Source organism: Brassica napus, chromosome C1 (genome assembly GCF_020379485.1).
Source record: "Brassica napus cultivar Da-Ae chromosome C1, Da-Ae, whole genome shotgun sequence".
Lineage (NCBI taxonomy): Eukaryota > Viridiplantae > Streptophyta > Magnoliopsida > Brassicales > Brassicaceae > Brassica > Brassica napus.
This window is the reverse complement of record NC_063444.1, coordinates 44,574,450-44,599,359: the sequence shown is the minus strand read 5'-3', so window position 1 is coordinate 44,599,359 and position 24,910 is coordinate 44,574,450. Positions and strand designations below refer to the sequence as shown.

The 24,910-nt window shown below is 30.9% G+C and overlaps 1 protein-coding gene and 1 long non-coding RNA gene across 5 annotated transcripts; both read left to right on the top strand.

The window, feature by feature from the left end:
* The first annotated feature begins 14,352 nt into the window (after positions 1 to 14,352).
* Positions 14,353 to 15,855, top strand: LOC106418539 (NAC transcription factor 56-like). Its single transcript, NM_001315936.1, is given in 3 exon segments — positions 14,353 to 14,542; positions 14,738 to 15,045; positions 15,146 to 15,855. Coding segments are annotated over 3 exon segments (1,074 nt in total). The 3' UTR covers positions 15,722 to 15,855.
* A 5,073-nt stretch (positions 15,856 to 20,928) lies between these two features.
* On the top strand, positions 20,929 to 24,797 carry LOC125580452. Of its 4 annotated transcripts, none has more exons than XR_007318169.1 (9): positions 20,929 to 21,568; positions 21,669 to 21,755; positions 22,095 to 22,408; positions 22,496 to 22,566; positions 22,666 to 23,413; positions 23,501 to 23,618; positions 23,688 to 24,026; positions 24,107 to 24,275; positions 24,351 to 24,797. It is a non-coding gene; the product is annotated as an uncharacterized LOC125580452 (long non-coding RNA). The 4 variants fall into 4 exon arrangements; XR_007318170.1 differs by having other exon boundaries at positions 21,492 to 21,755; positions 22,095 to 22,259; positions 22,351 to 22,408; XR_007318167.1 differs by having other exon boundaries at positions 21,492 to 21,755; positions 22,095 to 22,259; positions 22,334 to 22,408.
* Positions 24,798 to 24,910: the final 113 nt, after the last annotated feature.

Below are 24,910 nucleotides of genomic sequence, written 5' to 3'. Positions count from 1 at the left end.
GACGTCTTGGCCGCCTTTTGTCATGTTGTTCCGATAGTTACCATATCTCCACTCCTCTCAAGAAATCTTGTATTCATACTATTCAATAAAACGCTTCTGACCGATTATCTATCTTTTTTATCGTTCTAAAGTGATTACGCAGAGAATTCGGACTTTCAAGGAAAAACGGGTTCACTCGGTTTTCCTCCATTATTATTTATTATAATCGACAGTGTGAATTTCGGTTCCCACAATAACTATAAAATTCTATATATTTGTAAAGATCTTGTATATGATTTTGAACTGTTTTCGACTAAGATATCAAGTATTCTAAATACATATAATTTTTATTTATATTGAATAAAAGTATAAACCAATTAACTGCATTTAATCATGGACACACATACAAGAGAATGCATCCAAAAATAATAATTAAAAGGGTCATGCAAAATGAGCTCTTGCAAATCCGTTTTGTATTTTATAAATATAAAACAAAAGACAATTGTAGTTTTTCTTGGTTTCATAGGAGTCATGTGTTCTCTCTAATACCATTCTTAACTAATTAATATGAATAACGAGTGTATATATATAATATATAAGGATGAATTCAGACAAACTAATTTTGTAAGATGCACAAATTACAAAATCTAATAACAACTGAATCATTCGAGTGACCATTGACTAGAAACCTAATTCGTATATAAAGTTCTATGTTTATTGAAAAAAAAACATTGAACGATTGGGAGTTAGAGATTGTGTTGGCTGGCTCGGTTATGATGATATCAAGACATCACATATGGACCGTTGTAATCACAAGACAAAACTACATCTCATAGGCTAGAATATTATATTAATGATCGTGAAACAAATATAAGACATATGTAATTTCAATACCAAACTGCATATATGTTTTTTGAAAAAGTTTTTTTTTCGAAAAAGGCAAACTGCATATATGTTTAATATAGTAAGTGAAACTACTGGCAAACGGCCAGCTAAGACGCGTGAAATCAAATATCAAAATGTTTTTTAGCTAGGTAAAATAATATCAAAATGTTTGATAATCTTCCTATGTTTTGGCTCACAAATGACCGTGTAATATGGCACCTAGTTTGGTTTAGATATTTGTGTAGATGGCATAAAAATATCACATGATGAAAGCTATGGTTACAAAAGTTCACATATTGGATCGTTTGAAAGTAGGTCGTTTTTTCTGCATAAAAATTCTCTTAATGAGGAAAATTTGAAATACAGTATAAAGTTTGAAGTTAGGTTACCATTATTAGATACCAAATACCTTGTACCCGAGTGAAATTTACCAACCTACATATATTATTGTTAAATAATATGCATCGTTTGTTCGAATCTCCCTAGCATCTCACTTATTATAAGGGTCTATATTAACTTGGGCCTTGGAGAGATTAATTATAAGGTTGAAACTAGATTTTGATCTGTGGTTAGAAAGTACGGATTTATTTTTGAAATTATATAAATTTTTTTTATATAATTTATATATAAGATAATGTACAGGTTTGAGTACATTTACCCAGATGCACTGAACCGTACCAAACTGAAAAAAAAAACAAAATTAAACTCAATTTCATAAATAACCGAGTATATCCTATATTTCTGGAACTGAAAATAAAAATCAAATTGAGAACCAAATGAGTACTTAATTTTTATAATTCAAATTATATACCTACAAATATTAATTATATTTAATTTCTAAATAACTAAATATCCTAAAATACTATTTATAAACCAAGTTATGCAAAAAAAAATTAATGACTCGAATATTTTTTATTCAAATAATTAATAGTGAATTATTTTCCTGTATTTTTTTTTGAAACAGCCTAAACTATCTGATTTAAAGCGCAAGATATTTTACATTTGTGAAAATTCAATAAAACGTATCATATGCATTGTTAGAATTTGTAAAGTAAATAAACATGTTCTATTTAAACCAGTCTTTTTTTCTAATTCCATTTAAATCTCCAACCCGTTTAGACCCATTTAATATTTTTTATGATAAGATTAATCATTTAGTTCATATATAAGAGTGTAAGATCAAATCTTAATAATTGATCGCATGCAATTAATTAAATTAATGTTTCATAGTTTCATAGTTGACATTAAAGTTTTTAGTTTCCAAATTCACCGTAAAAATGAAAAAAAATATGTTACACACCAGAAGATTTTCCATTACAACTTATATTAAACATAACCAAACCATTGAAAATTTTATACTATTAATGGAACTATATGTCACGTCGCGTGTAAATATGTTTGAATAATATGTCCTATATTAATGAAGATTTATTGTTAGAGTAGTTATATAATAGATTATGAGAGAATAATAAATTAGTTCATTTAAATTAGAAAAAATTATGTAAAGTATTTATATAGTTAGAAAAATATAAAGTAAGATTAAAAAAATAGTTAAGTCGAATGAAATGTTCTAAAACCTTGTTTAAGTAGATTTTACTTAAGAATTTTAATAGTATAGATAATTGGAAAAATTTGTCAAGATTCGTAAGTTTCCAACTCAGACTTAATTTGTAGATAGAATATCATGTCGTCATTTATATATTAGTGTTGGTACTTTCTTACTTCTACATTCAAAATGAATTTATATCCCCTAGATTATATTTGCAAAGTGATTTTGTCACATATTTTTTCTACAATCAATTTAACAAAACAAATATGATATGGCTACTGAAATTGATGACATATCTTATATCTTAATATGACATGGACAATTGCATTTAATGTTAATTTATATTTTTGGTAAACTTTTTAAAATATGGCAATAACTCATATATTACATTTAATGTCAATTTTTATTTTTGAAAATATTTTTAGAATATGGGAATAACTCATAAATCATCACTAAAATTAATATATTCAAATATGACATTATAAATTTCGAAATATAATTTAATTATATATTTTTAAATTATACAATTTTACTACTAAAATTTTTAAAAATGTATACAATTTTTTTAGAAAACTATGAAAATTTAATCGTAAAATCATTATTTTCTTATATATCTACAAATTTTATAAATATTGTTTAATTTTAATTTTTGGTAATTATGCAACTTTTACAAATTTATTTAATATATTTAATTAAAATAAATAGATAGAAAAATCAATCTAAAATTATAATTTTAAATATATACATGCATATTCTTAAATATAATTTTATGTTTAATTAAATCAAATTTATATTAAAATATTGATACGAAAAATAAAATTTACAATATTAATAAAATTTTATTTTAAAATATAATTTATATTTATCTATTAAAAATATTTTAAATTTTTTTACTGCACATGGTGCAGGAGGACACCTAGTTTTTGATTGATAACTACATCTTACATCACAGTCTTATACTATCGTAGATTTCAAATTCAAAATTAATTAATACTAAACTAATTTTTCTGTGTATTATAAATTAATTTAGATCTTCTCTTATTAGATGAAAAATATTTGATTCTTTTGTGAATTAATAATTATGTAAACATCGAGTGAGTGAGATGATGATGATGAAGCCTAGTATTTAATCTCATTCTTGTTTACGAGAGAAAGAGAGTATTTGATTATTAGCTTTTCTTTTGTTTTGATCGTACAACAAATGAGAGAAGGAAGAAACTTGGGTCTTAATTAATTCATTGAACTTTCACGTACACATATATATAGTACAAGCTATTTGCTTACTCATCATCCCATTGAAAGAGAATCAGACATGTGTTGATGATGATATAGTTTAAGAACTAGACAAGTGTCCTTTTGGATAATCATCTTTTTGTAGTTATCTATTTAACATTCCCCCTTGATTATCAAAACCTTCGTAAAAAAACCCGTTGGAACAAAAACCATGACAAGAAAAAAAGAGTACATTGCCGTAATCTCCCCCTGAGAATAGTGAACCTAGCTTTCTCGTCACAGGTCACGCAAATCCCGCATTCCAATACCATAAATGCGTTTTCGGAATGTTGTAGTCGGGAGAGCTTTTGTGAACAAGTCAGCCGGATTGTCGCATGACCATACATGCTCGATGTCCACTTCTTGATTTTTCTCGAGCTCCCGTATGTACGAGAAAAATCTTGGAGGAATATGCTTTGTTCTGTCGCTTTTGATGTAGCCTTCTTTGAGTTGAGCGACACAAGCCAAATTGTCTCCAAATATTTTCGTCGGCTCTTTCTTGTTAACTATTCCGCTTGATTCTTGTATGTGGTGACTCATTGTCCAAAGCCACATACGCTCTCGACATGCTTCGTGAAGCGCAATTGTTTCTGCTTGATTCGAAGATGTCGCAACAAGAATTTGTTTCTGGGACCTCCAAGAGATCGCGGTTCCACCAATTGTAAAAACATAGTCAGTTTGTGTTTGACTTTATGAATATCATGTATCTGCAAAATCATAACAAACTCGGGGTTTCTAGGATAAATCAATCCTAAATCAATACGTACCTTGGAGAGAATGAATATGTTCTCGACGCCGTTCTAATTTACATAAATAAGAAATGAGCTATATCTCGCAAAGACATTAATGTCTAAAAGTATATTTAATCAAATACAACTCGCAAGATATATAAGCTCATATATGCTTTATTACCATTACCATCTTCAAAGTACTTATTTATATAAGATCTTACCAGGATTTTTTAAACATCTCTTTCAACATCAAGAGTTCTATTAACCATTGGAGTACTCAAAGGAGTCGTTTTATTCATACAAAAGCGTTTCAATAATCTTTCCGTATGATTTGATTGATGCACAATTATTCTTTCTCGGAGATGCTCTATCTGGAGCCCAAGACAAAAATTTGTCTTGCCGAGATCTTTCTTTTCAAACTCTTCTTTCATATGAGTTCAAGCATCATCAACCTCCATTTGAGTTCCAGTTATGTTCAGGTCATCAACATATACATCAAATATCACAAAGCCAGATGACGATTTCTTTATAAAAACCCATGGACATATCGCATTATTCACATATCCTTTACTCAAAAGATATTCACTTAAACGATTGTACCACATGCGTCCGGATTGCTTTAATCCGTAAAGTGATCGCTGTAACTTGATCGAAAAAAATCTCCCTAGATTTTTTCTCTCAATGCCCCTAGCATTTTCAATCCCTCAGAGAGTTTCATATATATATCGTTATCCAACGATTGATCCATACAAATATGCAGTCACAACGTCCATGAAATGCATTTCAAGATTTTTAGACGCCGTTAGGCTCATTAAAAATCTAAACGTAATTGCATCCATTACCGGAGAAAATGTTTGCTCAAAATCAATTCCCGGTCTCTGAGAAAAATCTTGGGCAACTAATCAGGCTTTATATCGTGTTACTTTTCTCACGAATACCCACTTATACCCAACAAGATTTATATTCTCAGGCGTTATGACTATGGGTCCAAAGACATTTTTTTTATTTAGGGAGAATAATTCAATTCGAATGGTCTTCTACCACTCCTCCCAATCATGTATTTTAACATTCCAAAATGGACCTTGGATCAGGATCATCATTTTCATGATCAATATCTTTTATCTATTACTTTTCATCAAGGGCGTAGTTGATGGAAATCTCATACTTTTCTGTTCTCTTCTCGTCATCTGGATCCATATCTTTATTTGGTTCTTCTTTAACCTTTTCATCTATGCCTTCTTTCAGACATTTTCAGTATCAGGTTCTTCTGGAACATTTCCACTTATGCCTTCTTTCATACATCTTTCAATATCAGATTCTTCTGGAACCTTTCCACTTATGTCTTCTTTCAGACATCTTTCAATATCAGGTTCTTCTGGAACCTTTCCACTTATGTCTTCCTTCAGATATCTTTCAATATTAGGTTTTTTCCGAACCTTTCAGCTTTGCTCAACAATTTTTTCGGGGATTTTTATCTTTAGAACCCGCTAGTCTCCTCCTCTTTAACTGAACCCTAGGTTCATTCATTTTGTTACCATCAGTTTGTTCTTTAGGAACATCAACTCTTGATGGAACATTTTCAGCGGGTATATCATGTCGTATCTGTGAACACATTTGTTAACTGGTTTGCCAAATTATGCAAATGCACAATTTCTTGAATTTCCATCTCTCTTTGATTCGTAGGGGGACCAAAGTGTAACAACAAATGTGTACACCATGTAATCTATTTAGAAATTTCTTTAATTCCCCCCCCTAACGCTGGAAATTCATCCTCTTTAAATGGCAATCGGCAAACCGTGCCGTAAATATATCACCATTTACTGGTTCAAGATACCTTATATATGTGGCTTGTTCTGACTATTCCAGAGTTTTATACATTCCCGAAAGCATCGTTAACTCTCCAGGGACTACTAAATATCAATATGCAACTCAAGTCATTTTTTTCCTGCCAGACATTTCAATATACTGCATTTATTTTAAAATGTTCTCCAATGACCTCGGAACAAGCCGTTTTTCATACCTCAAGGTCATCTATCATTTCATTCTCTGGAGAAATATATATCTTGGACTTTTGGTCCAAAAATCTCTCGTTTTTCTAACGAGCTTTATATCGAATTGATGGCCAATCAATTCACTCTGCCTTCATACGTAGAGGTAGATTCATAATCCTTATTTATATAGCGTTTTTCATTTTATTGTCGACAATCTATTTTCTCTTTGGTTCAATCTTTTTATTCGTACTGATATTGTTAATCGAGATCTCTTTATCATCATCAATGATTTACCCAGTACCTGACTGTAATATTAACCATATCAACGGTCTCTTCACGAGATTCATCCTCTATTCATATATTTGCTCCTTTTCGAGGACTCTCTGGAACCAAAATGGACTATCACGTCTCTAGCGTGCCATAGACTCATATAGCGTCCTTTTAGGACACTATTTTCTTATTGGAGAATTTCAGCTGAAATATGAGATATCATTATTTCATCAAAATGTCTAGCAGACATTTTGTAAATGGATTATCCTATTTTTCATTATAATCCATTTTACATATCTCATTCCATCAGCTTATCATATGCTTCTAGCAAACTTGCAAACATATTTCTAATTATCCATATACTTTATCCCTTTTGGATTGTATATGTCTTTATTACATGCACAACTGCATTACACCCGATCATGGAGATCATCTTACTTGAATTTACTTTATCAAGTTCTTTTTTCAAGTGCGAACATTATTTCTCAATGTCCCACTCACTAGGATTCTTTAATTCTCCCCTTCGAAATAATGACACTCCATGTCTAAAATCTCGTACTGAATCACATTCTAGAACCAATAACATATTCAGTTTTCCCATTTGGGATAAATTATGTTTCAAATTCTTTAGAGTGAGATCTTAATTTGGGGTCTGCTTAAAAAAATCACATATAGTGAACTTGTTTGATGATTCATCACCCATGATGGTTTCCTTTATTTTCTTGACATGCTATATGTGAAAAACTTCTAGTTTTTCAACATTTCACAATAATGTTGATAACATTATTGGAGATGACTATATATCAGTAAACTTCAGGTTTACCACTCATTTATAATTTTGCCATCTTTTTCTTATGCATGTTTTTTCATCATAAGCTCCTCTAGAGCCAATAGTAATTTTTATATTACTAGATACTATACTTATTTATTTTGAGAGAAGAGAGATATTTGTTACCTTTAGTAGTCATGTACGATGACCCAATATTTGCCAGGTATATCTATCTTCATCCTAAATCTCTAAATCATATTTAGGAAGATAATTCTCATATCACATCGATATTTTATTTTTATTTTCTGGACCAACCATAAAATCTGAATCATCAAGATGAGTATTCAAGCTATGAAATATGGTTCGGTCTCATAAGAGACGAAGTTTAACCTTTCTCTTTTTATTTTTGATTCTCGATATAGATCGGCTAAATATTTGGCGTACGACAACTACATACCCAATTTTCTTTATGGCCGTATCTATATCAAACCTTTTATGTTTTCCTTTTATCACCCGACGACTTTCATTTTTCGTGGAAGTTTCCATTATTTTCATAAGGACGGAATCTTCTTCCTCGTCCTCTTCCACGACCACGATAGCGGTTTCAACCGCATCCACACCCTCGTCCTTTTCTAGTAGTACCGACTTGATGGTGTAGTATCATGATTTCATTTTTTTTTCAGTTTATTCAGAGGATTTACATCAACTCTGACTATTTAGTGAATCTTTTCTTTCAAGGATTTAATTATTATCAAAGATCTTTTAGATCTTTTCTTATGATACACCTCATCTTATAAACCATCATTAAAGTGGTGTAAATTATCATGGCTTTATCTTTTTCTCATCCGATATAGTTTTCAACTTATCGATGATTTCTCAAAGCTCATTTTTTCTCAGGTGCATCTTTGCACCCACTACCCAAATCATATAAAAGGGCATTTACTTCGAGCTTTGTCGAATTTGACATGATAACCGTACTTATAAAACAATAATATAAAATATAAAGACTGAAATTTAAATGCATAATTTAAAAGCCTAAATTAACTGCAGAAATTTAAAGAACATAAATAAAATTGGAGACTTAGCCTACCACATGATCCAAGGAGTCATAGACTACCATATTAATCATTTTTTTTCAAAGTCCGATGAGACATGGTATACCATTTTGACTTTTACTTTTTTCAAGGTCCGAGGAGACTTAGTCTGCCATTTTTGACCTTTTTTTTAATTCACGGAGGCAAAGCCTACCACACGTTTCTCTGATCATGAAGGCATAGCCTACCATAACGACCAATCGGGAAAGGCAGCGGCTATCATCCCGAAAAATAAATGGAAAAGACCTAGCCTCTCACTCCGGAACAATAATAAAATTTAAATAAATTAAGTATATTGAACTACATAAATTTAAACACTACTTCGACTGGTTTAAGAATTTTTGGATTGATAAGCCTCAGTTGGTTAGAGTTTCGTGCTGATAACGTGTTGTGATGTGAATTAATAATATTGGAAACATCGAGTGAAATGAAGCCTAGTATTTAATTTCATTCTTGTTTACGAGAGAAAGAGAGTATTTGATTATTAGCTTTTTTTTTGTTTTGATCGTACAACAAATGAAAAAAAGAAGAAACTTGGTTTTTAATTAATTCATTGAACTTTCACGTACACAGACATATAGTACAAGCTATTTGCTTACTCATCATTCCAGAGCCGTGCGAAGGTTTAATGGGGCCTGAGGCGAATATAAAACTGGGGCCCCTTTATAAATTTTTTTTTATCATAGTACAATATATATTTGAAAAAAAAATATTAAGACAATAACTTTAAAAAACTAAGACAAAATTTTTCTTCCCTCTTTTTCAATAAACTCTTTAATCAAATTATCATAATCTAGATTCCTAACTAATTCTCTCTCGATCGATATAATTGCTAGACCATTTAACCTTTCTTGTGACATGGTTGATCGAAGATAAGACTTTATTAGCTTTAACTTGGAAAAGCTTCTTTCAGCAGTGGCGACAGAAACTGGAATCGTCAATAATATTTGATAAGCAATCCATGAGTTTGGATAACACTCTTCCCTTCCTTTCAAGAAGTTCAAAACTTCAAGAGGTCTCTTGTAATCTTGTGGCAATGCCAAATATATTAAGTATAACTGCACTTTTTCCTTTTTATTTAGGAGTTTGACATATAAAACATATATTTTTTTTTTCAATTTGGAAAATTGACAATAAAATAAAATACTCATTTTTTTAAAAAGCAATGTAGATAATTGAATTTGTATTGAATAATAAATGGCAAACTTAAACCAATATACTACTAATAATTTTTGAAAATTTGGGGCCCTAAAAAAACTATATATTTTGGGGGCCCTAGGCGAAAGCCTTTTTGGATACACTTGAAGCACGGCTCTGCATCATTCCATTGAAAGAGAATCAGACATATGTTGATGCTGAGATAGTTTAAGAACTAGACAAGTGTCCTTTTGGATAATATCTTTTTTGTAGTTATTTATTTAATAGATTCAGATTAAATATTTTTATAACTATGGGTTCGAGATGTACCAAATTATCGGGATCAGTTGGTATTTGTGTGGTTGTGTTGAGATTGTGAAAGTTAGAAAAAGAAAAATTAGTGTGCAACCATGTAAAGCACTAGAAATCTCTGTGAATGCAAATGGGATGTCTCTTGACTATCGAACTGATGGATGTGACTATGAAATGATGTGATTCAATTGACTAATTAGAGGCAAGCATTCATTTGAGTTGGTACAACGTGTGTAAAATATGGTCCACATTTCTCGTTTCTTTATTTTTTTTTCCCTTTTTTTTTTTTTGAAAACGAAAATGTCTAAGAGACAAATTGTATGAGTATATAATAGACCAATACCACCAAAATTTAATGTTATCGTTTAATTATTTGTAACTATAAAAAAATTGAATATATCAAGTATAAACTTTTAGTAAAAAAATTTAAAGCTTAAAATATATATTTTTTAGCAAAAAAATTAAAAAAATATTTACACGAACATGTGGATTATATATATGTATAGTAATATTTATTTTGTTTTATAACTAGGTGTTTTGTCCGCATTTGCGGACTTAATAGTTTAAAAAAATTATAAATAGATATATTAACAATTCAAAAACCGTTATAATAAATTTTTATATGCTTTTGAAAATTTCAATAATTAACTAAATATTAATTTTTATATACAATAACTTTTTTATATATTTTAATAAAATATCTTTTATTACATAAAATAAATTTGAAGACATTCATATATACATAAAAATATATACATAGAATTATATTTATTTTAAAATATTATGATGTGAAATATTTTTGATAACATAATAATATAGAATCTTTTTAGATAATCTTTTAGATAATGTTGAGAGTCAAATTAATAAAAAAAATTATGGGTAATTATATACTAAAAATATAATAAAGTTATTTATTAAGGTTAGTAAAGACTTAAACATTCTAAATTTTAATGTTAGTGTGAAAAAATTATTTCGCAAATAATAGTATAAACAATTTTGAATTCTTTGTCAACATTTCCAGAAATTATCACAATGAGTGATTTTGATTGTCTTAAGAAATTTATCTTGAAAGATAGATGATTCCTTCTATCTTAAGTGATGATATATATATATATATCAAAATTGAATCGGTTTAATATTACTAAACCAAATATAACATAAACATATATGTAGTATTTAATATTACTAAAGTAAATGTAATATAAGTTTAACTATGATATTATATATATAGAATATTTTAATTATTCTCAAGATAATGATAAATTATCTGCTAAATCACGAAATTATTTATCAATATTAATAATATTTTATTAATAATAACTAAATATAAAATATGACTAATCCTAAAATTATGGAGATCATAACAAATAATCAAATTCAATTTTCAAATAATAATATAGATATGAGAATATATATTATGAATATATATATATATATATATATATATATAGTACTCCGACGGATTCTTTTCAGAATTTTTTTTTTCTTTTTGGTCAAACCTAACTTCACCTTATAATTTGAACTTGTCAATATAAATAAGAATTACATTAAATTCAGTTGATATATGTCAATTAGAACATAAAGGGAAGGTAAACTAGAACATTCATCCTTGTTTGATAATTCTCTCAGTAAACATACATTAACAAAAGAAACACAAAGGAAGCAATCTATTAATAACATCACAGGAAGTATTAAAACTTGATCTAGAAAATCTACTAATGTTACCAAAAGAAACTATATTTCCCTTGTTTCACTAAGAGTGTCATTTTGACTTTTTTTGTTATACAAAAAATATATAATTTTAGAATTCTAATACAATTTATATTTATATTATGTTTAATAATAATTGTAAAATATAATAATTTTATTTATCTCAAATATTACTGATTACATAAATTTAATTCATAAAACAAATATATATTAATTATTTTTTAATTTGTATTAATATGTCAAAATAACACTTTTCAGAGATAAAATATCTAATATGAGTTATGTTTGTAGGATTCTCATGGTCAGAAGTTAAAACTGAAAAGTCATACAAAAGCTTCCTCTTAGGAGTCTGATTATGTATGAGTGTATGACTGTATGTTGAAAAAGGGTATTATATTAAAAAGTAGTAAATGTCCACACCGTAAGTATATTGGTGGTCGAAAATATGCATGGTTTTTTTTTTTTTTTTTTGTCATCGATTCTTACAGATTCGTATTGACTGCATCCATGTGAACGACGAAAGACAAAAATATGCATGGTTATAATTATTTTATGTGACGTTGGAAAAAGAAAATTATACTAATAAATCAACAATAAAGTAATAAAAACTTAAAAATCACATGAAATGGGCCGATTTGTTTGTTTCATAAAATATTATTTTAATATTTTTTTCAAAAAAAATCTATTGGTGCGATTATCTCAATAGCAAAAGCATGACATATGACATCTAAAACGTAAAGCTTTTGAGTTTCAAAAAAAAAAAACGTAAAGCTTTTTTCCCACACCCACCCAGCCATCCATTTCCACGTCATCAATTCGTTACTTTCTGTGGCGATTATATGGGTCCCATAACTCCGACTGCCACGTGTGAATATCGCTACCACTTGGAATCTCACGTGTCGACTTTCCACTTGGAAGTTAACAAGTAACGGTGCCCACACAGAATGACCTAATTTTTGCTATAGCTTACAGAATGAAATTTATAAAATTATTAAACAATTCAAAAAATTCTCTAGGATACCACTAAAATATATTTATTATAAATATACTATAAAAATAAAATGATCAAAATATTTCATTAAAAAAATAAAATAAAATGATCAAAATATTTCATTAAAAAAAAATGTATTTGTATGGTTAGATAATCTATACTTAGAATTTATATTTGAGGGATGGAATTTTGGGGGGAGAGGTCTAATGTTTTTCTAACAAATATTTAAATTTTAAAATAGCAATTTTAAGAAAAGTTTCAAAAAACTTTGAATTTCAAAATAAACTTTTTTTAAGAAAAATCAAAAGAAAAATTTCAAATTAAAAAAACATATTTTCAAAATATATAAAGCAAGAATAAAAATCTTTTAACTTTTTAATGAAACATTTTTTAGTCATTTTTATCTTTGTGTGTTTTTTTGGTCTTAAAAACATATTTTAGAATTTCTATGAGATTTGCCCAACTATTTATTCATTTTGCAATAAATTTGATCTTTATAAATTATAGTTATGCATAATAACAGGATATATAGGTTATTGGACTTATGTGTACTGTGATTTGTCATCGACTAACGAAAGCGATATATCTTTCTTTTTTTTGCTAGAAGAAAGCGATATATTTTGCTATTTTCATTTTCATATATATTAATATATTTTCCCCTGTCAAAAGGAAAATAAAAAAAATAGCAACAAATATCGTTTTCGATGTTAATAGCAGCCTCCTCTTCGTTGTCGTAGTTCGTCTTGAGGAGCCTATATATAAACGCAGATAAAATATAGATTTTTAATTTTAATTATATGGTTAAACTATACTATTATCTAGTCGAAATGACTAATTTAACCTCCGACCCTGGTTAGTTTAGTAATTACATAGAGTCGACATGATTAGTCAGGCTTTGTATATGTGTCGCATTGTCGCCACATTCGGATCCTTTAGTGCAACCAATGCACACTAAAATCGGCTGAAATACTGGGGAAATTTGTACTTTACAATATCGCTGATTAACATTAATTGTGTGAGCTTATCGATTTTTTATCTAGTGTATGTGGTAATGTTAGAATCGTTTCCAAAAACTGTCTTCTCTTGTATATATATTTTCTTAATGATGGTGTATCATTGTGAATTTTTCATACTTCTTATCTATTACATTGACACAAATCGTTGTGGTAAAGCATCTAGATATTTATTAAAATAAGAGATTCCACAAAAAAATTAAAGCTGCAAGAGTTACAAACATTAATTCCATACTACCAACAAAATTCTATATATTGTCTCATGAGTTACATATATATAATAATAACTTAACCCTTCGATTAATTTTGAAGCTAGTTACTTAATTTAGGTAAATTAAATCTTGTAATAGTAGTAAACAAAAATGTTGTTTTGCAATTTTAACCTAATCTACGCGCGGGTGTATTTATATATATAAGAGAAAGAACAGAGGATTAAGCCCCCAGAAACTGGCGTTTTATGCTGCCATTTAAAAGAATGGTAACGCCGACTCTGTGAAGCATTTTTCATCAGACCTAAAAAACAAATATCTAAGCAAAAAAAAAAAAAAAAAAAGAAAGGGAATAATCTTTGATATGAGCTTCTCTTACAATCCTATAAACTAGCAAATCCTCTTGTGTTAGATTTTCAACCACGGAGAAAGTTCTTGTAATGGAGAGTACAGATTCTTCCGGTGGTCCTCCGCCGCCGCAGCCTAACCTTCCTCCAGGATTCCGTTTTCATCCAACCGATGAAGAGCTCGTCGTTCACTACCTTAAACGCAAAGCCGCCTCCGCTCCTTTGCCTGTCTCCATCATCGCTGACGTCGATCTCTACAAGTTCGATCCATGGGAACTTCCTGGTAAAGATCATCTCATCATCATCATGATCATCCAAGTTTTAATCTATTTTTTATGAGTTCTTTAAACGTTTTCACTTTCTCCAGAGATCATTTATCTGTGTGACGTATGATCAAACATTTTTTATTATTTTTTTTATCTGTGTGACGTATGATCTAACCTTTTTTTTTTTTTTTTTGGAATTTTTGTTGTTGCAGCTAAGGCATCGTTTGGAGAGCAGGAATGGTACTTTTTCAGTCCTAGGGATCGGAAGTATCCGAACGGAGCGAGGCCAAACAGAGCAGCAACGTCTGGTTACTGGAAAGCTACGGGTACGGATAAACCGGTGCTTGCCTCAGACGGGAACCAAAAGGTCGGCGTGAAGAAGGCACTAGTCTTTTACAGTGGCAAACCACCAAAAGGTGTTAAAAGCGACTGGATCATGCATGAGTACCGTCTCATCGACAACAAACCAAACAACAGACCACCAGGATGTGATTACGGCAACAAGAAAAACTCCCTAAGGGTAAAGATTCATCGATCTTTAATATATTCTTGAAATTTATGTGAGTTCTTGATTTCTTGTTTTTTTTTTATAGACAATTTCTTGATTATTTGTTACCTAGCTTGACGACTGGGTGCTATGTCGAATCTACAAGAAGAACAACGCGGGACGACACGTTGATAACGATAAGGATCATGATATGATCGACTACATCTTCAGGAAAATCCCTTCAGGACTCAACCACAGTGTCTCAAGATCAATGAACTTCTTCCCGGGAAGATTCTCCGGTGGTTACGGGATGTTCTCCGACGGTGATCCCGGTTTTTACGACGGAAGCGGCATGATGTGCAGCAACGGAGCCGATGCAGTCAATCTCAATGTCTGTAATGGTAATCTCATTGCCGACGTTGTTGGTAACGGTTTGAACCCTGTTTCTTCCTCTGGACCGATGATGATGATGGCGAATCTGAAACGAGCTCTTCCGGTTCCGTATTGGCCTGTAGCGGATGAAGAGCAGGAAGTATCTCCGAGCAAACGGTTTCACGGCGTCGGAGGAGGAGGAGACTGTTCGAACATGTCTTCATCGATGGTGGAGGAGCCACCGCCATTCATGCAGCAGCAAGGTGGTGTGTTAGGGGATGGATTATTCAGGACGACGTCGTACCAACTACCTGGTTTAAATTGGTACTCTTCTTAAACGGGTGTGGGTGAAAAAAAGCTCTGGTGACAAGTGTCGGAATTGCAGAGTACGATTCTTTTCCGATTGGTGGGGTCATTTACATTATATAATTTGAGATTTGTGTATATGTTTTGGGTTAATTAATTGGGGCATAGGGGTTAGAGGAAGAGAGTGGCAGAAGTGAGGCAAAAATCATATAGAAACAAAAGAATATACAGTTTTCTTTAATTTAAATGTTGCAATGTAAAGATTACATATACTTAGATGTTTATATATTGATTGTGTAGATGCATATATAGTGTTCTCAATGATATTTTGAGAGTGTATTTACTTGTAAAGGAAATGATTGAAAATAAAAAAATAGTTGTGCAACTGTGAGTTTTCTTCACTTACCAATTCAATTTTACTATAGTTAAAAGCATTGTGTATTTATCCCCAAAAATCCGCTAAACTAATGTAATTATCTTAACATTAAACAGGTATATGTAACTGGATTTGAATATAAATTGTTATTTTTAATAGAATATGATATACTTTTTTCTTATGATTGTTTCATACTAGATGTTATTCTGGTTGATGATATAGATTTTATCTCTTATGTCAAGCCCATGACTTGCTTTATCCAAACTTCTTTTGAAACTACAAAGTGGCCTAGAGTATATGTTAGTGTAAACACTAAAATATAGACATTATATTATAAAAATAGTGAAAACCAATCTTCTTTGGAAACATCCTGAACTTGCTGAACCGATTAAAAGTAATGATAAGCATCAGGCAATCGCAATGATAAGAAATTACAATATTTGCTTGTAAAGCTATAAATATAATAATAATGTAGTATTATATTATACTGATTGTGATTTTTTCTATTTGTTTTCTATGTATATTTTCGTATCATTAAATTCATACCAAACAGTAGTCCTAAGTTTTGTAAGAAACTATTATATTTTTTGTAAGCAGCAGCTATTTGTATTCTATTAACCCGTAATCTTTTGCAAGCAATATTCAATAAACACAGCAACTGTAAATAATAACAAGAGATATTTATTATTATCTGAGACATATAAATTTGCTTTTGTTTTATTTATGTAAACTAGTCTTGAAATTTTATTAGACTGACGTAGTTATTTCACTTAAGATAAACACTTCCATAGAATCTAAAAATAAAGTTAGATTACTAAAAAAAATCTATTACATAACTATCTTACTTAAAACTGTAATAAATTTTTACTTGGTCAGAATTAATTATCTGATTTGAACAAATAACCCCCTAATTATGAATGCTTCCAGATACGTTCAGGTGTGGGTGTCATTTTCTACTCATAACTTTCTCTTATATTTTGTTGTCAGCCTGCTCAGAACTTAGATTTAGACATTATATATTTTTTTTTGGAGAAAAAATCGCAAAATATATTCCATTAATCATAGGTCATACAGTTAGATTACAAGCATACCAAAAATAAATCACGGATTTCAAGGTGGATTTATTTTCTTAATAGAGAGCCGGCAACCGTCGTGGGTTGATCAAAAGTTAAATTCAAAGATTTTATTTGTTATTTTTTGGTAAATAAAATGATAACCGGTAATAGGTAGCACCGTAGCAAGTATTAGTTGGACATGAGTTTTGACATCTTTATTTAGCCACTATGTTTTGCAAAATATTTGTTTATCGTGGGGGGATTAAATAATCTACATCATTGAAAAATTATCAAAGTTATTGAGGGCACATGCATGCACAATATTTTTTTTTTCAATATTTCAAATATATACTTTTGACGTTTGAAGCATTCGAACACTTTGGATGTAATTAACTAAAACTATACAATATTATTTAGGGTTTGTCTTTCCTTGGGATCGGAGTATTTTATATAAAGAGTTTAATTTGATGATCGGATCCCAGTTTAGGTGTATCTGCCACCTGAAAATAGTATCAAAACAACTTTCGAGCTCTACCCATTGGAGTTCTAAAAATTCATATGTGTATAAGTATATATTGTATATATGTATGTACGTATGTGGTCTATTATTTTGGGTAGAACCCCCTTCCCCCCCCATTGGAGACTATGATTCTCAAAAAAAAAAAAAATTGCTAGCGAACATAATTAATGCACGTAATATTTGGCTGGTGCATGCAGCTGCTAGGTTCGATGAGTCAGTGCAACGGTATCTTTCGCACAACTCAAGTTACGCGTCTCATAACGTCTTAAAGTATTGCCAGACGGGAGATAACATCTTCGGGGTATCTTGAGAACCGTCGGACGAAGATAGTCTAGCTCCAATATTGCCAGCCTACATGTCGTGATTTAAATCGTTAATATAAAGCAAAACTTATTAATAGACAACTTATAATTAAATATTGATCACGGTTATATTTGTACAATGGAAGTATTACTGATACTTTTATTAGAAAAATAAATTCACATAAACACACACACAAAATCACACATACTCCCTCTGTTTGATAATATAATATAAATAGTTTTATCTAAAATCACAAAGATTAGAAAAACTATTATTTTTATAAAAATATCATTTAATATATAAATTATATATAATTGAACCAATAATAAATAAATCTATATAATTTAATTGGTCACACTATACCCAATAAATATAAAAATTGTCTAGAAATGTGAAATCTGCTTACATTTTGAAACCAAAATATTTCCTTAAAACTATTTATATTATGAAACAGATAAAGTATATTATAAAACTATTGTACGATACATACTTAAAAAAACTCTTATTGACTAAATGATACCAGTTGTTATATTTCCCTTTCATAGAACTAGTCGCCCACGAATTTTCAGAATTTCTTAAAATCAAGAAATTGGATGTTTAAGAAAAAGAGAAGAGAAAGATATGGAAAGGCATACGATGTATGCATAAAAGAATGCTGCAAGTGGCCAGCGATGGACCATATGCTTCTACATCAGCAAAATGAATCATTGCCTTTAAACCAAGTGATTAAAACCGCCTTTAATTACATTCTCTTCTAGATAATATGTACAAATTACCTTTCAGAAATTTTGACATCATTAGCACTTATTTTGGTAAACATTTTAATTTTATTTCAGGTTACACTTGCCATATTTTTCCATGATCATTTGTTTTCCCATTCAAAATATATATCTCTCATGCTCAATCAAATTCTTAAAATATCTATATATTATCTTATCTTCTTGTACTAGCTTGTTCCCAAAGGAACCGTACGTAATATCTTGCTGTTTTCACATAAGGTGTTTAAAAAAAACGAATATGGAAGAAATATTTTGTAGAAGTAGAAATAGAAATAGCAAGCTAAATAATATAGGAATATAGCAAGATGCAAGGCAAATGCACAATGAAGATCAAGACAGCCGTGACATTTTATTGTAATGGGTCGCACAATATCAATAAGATAATTAAGTTATTCCACACAAAAAATACAACTATTATTACTTTGAAAACATTCGTAAACAACACAAAAAGGTAAAAACAAAAGAGAGCTAAAGTGGCAGCACTAGTATGTAACTACTAACTAGTGCGATTGATTTAACTCATAAACACCAAAATGTTATTTTATTACTGCCACACACAAAAATATACATAAATATGTGGAGTAGAAGTTTTTCCATAGATTCTTTTTTTTTTTTTGTCATCTGTTGGATTAATTTGCAAACATGAGAGGTGCAGTTTTTCCATAGATTCTGATTTGATTTTCTTTTTATATATGTATAAAAGCAAGGATAAAATATTAATGAAGGTAAATAAGGGCTGGTTGGTGGAGTGGAAATGCAAGGATGAAAGATGGACAGATCGGGGAATATGAACTAACGCTGTCTTCAACTCTCTATTGGCTACATTACGATCTTTTGATTACGACAGGAGTGAATTTTTAGAAACCCTCCAAAACCTATTTAATAGAATCATTTATTATTGTATATGAGGATGATATAACACTCTTATTCACAATTTCAGTTGTATATCGAGTCATCATTACAACATGATGAAATTCATGGACTTCTAGTAACAAGAAACTGAATACAAGATTATCACATTCGAATATTTTAGTTTATCATATGTACTGATGTTTTTTTTCTTATTGTATTTAATTAGCATCCTGCAAATGATGCGCATATACATTCATATTGCCGTGGACTGGCTGACTGATAGATTCATATGTTCTCTGTACTAGATGATAATCCGCGCATGCGCGCGCGGAGTGAGTTCTTATAATAATATTTGTTTATGAAATGATTTTAACATTTTGCAACACTATAATTTTTATCGATTATGAAATGATGAATACAAATGTTGGTCTCTTAAATATATCATCGTTATTGAAGAGTTAACATATTACATCTCATTTTAGTTATTTTTAAGACTTCATATGCACAAAAGAAAATTAAGTTTTGCGGCTGACACAAATCACCAAAACCAAATAGGCAACATCGATTGTATAATGACGAAAGGGGATTAGGTTTTCTGCTCTCGATTTGTTTACTATTGACTCTCCATAAGTGATTTCATTTTCTACATCTATAGAATTGTGCTTTCGTTCTCATCTTTGTTTAATTGATATGAGTTAAGTTTATTTTTTAACTTCTTTTATGAATTCAGTGAATTACATAAATGTCAATTAAAAAATGAACATTTCTAAAATTTAGTTTCATTCCATATACATATCCGAGAATTAAAATTTTGAAAAAAAATTACCGGCAAACTATATTAACAGGTTAGTGTTCAAATCTAATATATCAAGTTGTTATAGAATATAAGTGAAGACTCAAAATATAAATATTTGTCTAGTATATATTCACAAATCGGTCTAAAAATCATCTAATTAGAACAACAAAACAAATTACGTATTTCACCAGTTCGAGTAATATCTGAATCCGAACGGTTAATATCCGAACCCGGATGGATATCCGAAGATAACCAAACATAAGTATACTTAACTCTATATTTCTAGTTTATTTCTCCCATTTTATTCAAAATATTTATATTAATGATTCTTATTGCTTAAAATTAGATAATATACATATAATTATGGACAAAATCATTTGCTACTCACTTAAAATACATATCAAGTTCTTGTTTCTTCCATTAACAAAAGTTGCATCTAAAATTTTAAAACAACAACGAAATTAGTGTCTTTCTATTTTTAAATTTTTATCTCCAAACCTATTAATAGTTTAATCTTTTAAAATTTTTAAGAAAACAGTTAAGTTAAAATATATTTTAAATACAAAAAACTTAAACAATGGATAATTTATTTATTTTTTCTTCAAAATTTAAATATCCGAACCTGACCCAAACTATCTGAACCCGAACATAAAATGCCCGAACCCGACTCGAAGTGTAGAAATACCTGAACGGGTTCTATACTTTTATACTGAAATATCCGATACAAACCCGAATGTGTATCCGAACGCCCACCCCTATGATATATGATCATTTGTATCTTGCTTGAACAAAAAAAAAGTTAAACCATTGATCACAAAATTTTTAATGTGGGACTTTTACCATTTTTAGTAATTTATAGTCGTTTTTAAAAATTCAAAATCTTATATATATATATAAAGTAGGCTTGTGCTCTGCGCACAGCCTTCCACGTCACCAAAGAGGATGGGGGCTAATTACGCCACGTGGTCACTTAGTAAACAATCCTCCAAAAGTTATATTTTCATTTCGTTATTCTAATAGATTTCTGGTTGCTCTTGGCCCGCACTGAAAAATAAAGCAAGCCCACCACCATCTAATTCTATTCGACGAGGATGAGTCATATTCTCTTATTTGTATCAACAACGCTGCCTAACCGATGTTGAAAACGTCTCTCCAGCTTCCAAGTGACTAAGTTACTTATCGATTCAATTTCTCTCAGTATGTGCTTTTAAGTTCATCTTCCCCACCACCTCCTCAATCAATAAAGCCACTTCCTACCTTCTCGATTCCTCTCAATATTGCATTCCGATCTCTGTAGGTAATATTGCAAAACATGCCGTAGTAAAGCTGCTGCAAAGGTTCCAAATAAACCACAAAGGCCAGCCAGTTCATTCTTCGTTTTCATGTAATCATGGCCTTTCAATTATTCAATTTTTTTTCCTGATCAGTAGTTTCTAGGGATTAAACTTTTAACTTTTTTTTGAAAAGTATTAAACTTTTAACTTTCCTCTGTACAAAAGTTCTTCATCTGGAAACTGCGAAATCTGTTACAGGTTAAATGGGTAGAATCCTTTGATTGTTATTGTGATGTCGGAAGTATTTGAATAGTTACATGAACATACTAAACCTGTTGCGCTTATTCCCCTTTTTAATTTGATTATGATGGATTTTTCTTGGTTTTCCATTATTTTTTCTGGCTCAATTTTATGTGTAAATACTGACGCTGTCTTTTTATGATCTAAAGTGAAGATTCCCGTGAGACTTTCAAGAAAAAGCTTCCCAAGAACAAATTCGTTGTTGCTGTGAGTGTCTCCTTAGGTTCATCTTCAAAGGCATACTAACTTTAAATTTGTATGGATAAACAAGTTGGAAAATCTTCTGGAGACAAGTGGAAATTCTTATAGATGTTGTATGTACTTTATCTCAGTTTTAATGTTCTAAACTAAATATGATACTTGAATTTCACAATAATTCTTGAGAAAGAACCTCATGTTGCTAAGGCTAAAAAGCGCAAGGGTTGACTACGAGAAGAACCTGAAACCTTGCAACAAAAAATTGGTAAACTATGTTTCAATCAAGTGTTTGTTTATAGATTGGTTGTTATGTTCATCGTTCACCAATCACTGATTTGTTGTGATTTTAAAGAGGAAGATGAGGAATTAGACGAGTCAGTGCCAGAGGTTAATGGTGGAGATTACAATGAGGATGGAAGAGAGGTTAGTTAGTGGTAGATTCTTTTTGAGTTATTAATTACACACATTGCATAATAAAGGGTTTTGTTTTAAATTTGTTTCATTGTGTATAATAAAATGCAGGAAGAGAACTATGACTAAGAAGTTGATCAGTTTGTAGCATTAGTATAAGATGGCTGAAAAGATATCTCTGTCTGTAATCTTATCAAATGTTTGTGGGGATGATTAAAAGAGGGCTGAATAGGGTGCAAAAGCAAAAGACTACACTTACACAAAGCTCTTGAAGCAAGAGACAATGCAGCTGAGAAAGCTCAGAGAAATTTTGAATATTTAACAGAGTTAGGGAAGCAAACGGGAAACATTGACTAAAAAGAAATCAGCAGCGGCTGCCTTTCAAACATAACCTACGACAGTGGTGTCATCCCATATACTTCTTTCTGATTTGAAGTGCGGTCGCTGTTCTGAAACTGTGGTCACGCGCCTGCTGCGTTTTTGGGAAACAAGAAACGTGAAGAAGGGGAGGGAGGGGAGCTAATGGGGTTTTGACATGCTCCTCCTTGATGCAAAGGTTTGTCTCTTCTAATTTCCTTGATGATAAATACTAGATCTTTCAGTTTCTTCTCATAAACTGATGAGCAGGTTTGTCTCCTATATTCCCTCAATGATATCTTTTGGCGTCGAGCCTAAGGTGATCGTAGCCACCAGCATTAATTCAAAATTCGTCGGAGGCAGCTATTTTAAAACAAGTTTACAGTTCCATAGTGATCTGTAACTATCTTTGTCAATCTTCCAGGCCGCCTCTTACTGAATGCAACTTCTGGCACTCATTTCTATTTTCGACAAAGACAAACGCAAGTGAGAACTTATCCGAGTAAGTCTTTCGATCGTCAATCAGAAAGTTATATCTTATTTATTCAAAGACCACAATTAAAACACAAAATAAAAATTATATGTGTAGTTTGGGTGTTGGTGATGTGAACTGCTCCACAAGTTCCACCAACTATGAAGGTGTGAAGAAAATTGAAGTTGTGACGGTCTTTGAGCTTAACGCATACGTGGTTAACTCGACCCCACAGGTTAAATCCCTAACTGTTTCTTCTAGCATATGTCTCATTACTAATGTCCCTCACTTCCTTGCATCACAGGTTACCGAGTTTTGTGCACTGGAAAAAAGTGAGTTGATTGAAATGGGCAGTGGCTGGTGCTACATACCCTGCTCTAATGGGATCTCTTCCTGCATGTAGTGACTTAACCTCTGTTGGTGTTGTCAGATAAGCAGACCATTAACTACATTTTGTGTACATCGCACAAACCATTTAAGCCAACCAACATATCCTGCTAAGACATTTGCAACATTTAAAACTTGAAGATATTGTGTGGAGCTGTGCATTTCAGATGGTACAGAGTCTGCAGTGTTTGTTGTTTTCTATGCCAAAATTTCATGGTTGACTAATGTGCGTGCGGCGGAAATCAGTGAACTTATGGTATGCTTGAGTGGCCACATCTTATCGCCTAGACTTTATTTATAAAGAAACATGCCTTGACAGACATTTTCTTTTTGCAGGGTGTTGGTGTGGGAGACTGTAGGGGCCGAGGTTCCACAATTTCTGCAAAATATTGTTGGAAAAACGTTCACTTTCCAGTTGGAGCTAACTGAGTTAGCATCAGACCTTCACTGTTTCACGTATCTTTGACCGCATCAGCGTCCCCTCACAGCAACATTTGCGATTCATGTAAACCATATTTTGAAATTTATACTCCTCCTTACATACATGAAGCGTTGTAATTCATAAAAAAATCATTGACAGGGTGGGCACAACTATCCTGATGACGATTTGCATGGTGACGATATAAGTTTCCTGCAATTGCTTAGATGGTGACAAGACAAGTGCCACTGACCAGAACACTTGACGTAATGACCTCCCCATGAACCCTAGGGGTCCATCTGCAGCAAAAGCAGCAAGTGATGAGCTCAATTCTGGCAGGATCATTGCAGATGAACAACAGCTTCCAGGAGCTGGTTGCCCACTCAAGAAGGCTCGCACAGAGTAGTTACTCAAGTGATCTACCTTATAATCCTTCTATTTCTTACAAGCTTAAGTTCACATTATATATTTTTTTTACATTACATAATTTTCTTTTAATTTCTATGCTCTCAGCTAAATCATTAAATAAAACATATTAATGGTAACTCTAACTCCATACCATGTCCTTCGAATATTTTTTTACTCATGTCTACATTTAAATTTTAAAAACCTATGTTGTAGGGACAAATTAAGATCATAGACATTGAGTTATAAACAAAACCTAGACAATTGGTATGACACATGCTTTTATTACAAGAAAATGAATAAATTTGTCTTTTTTA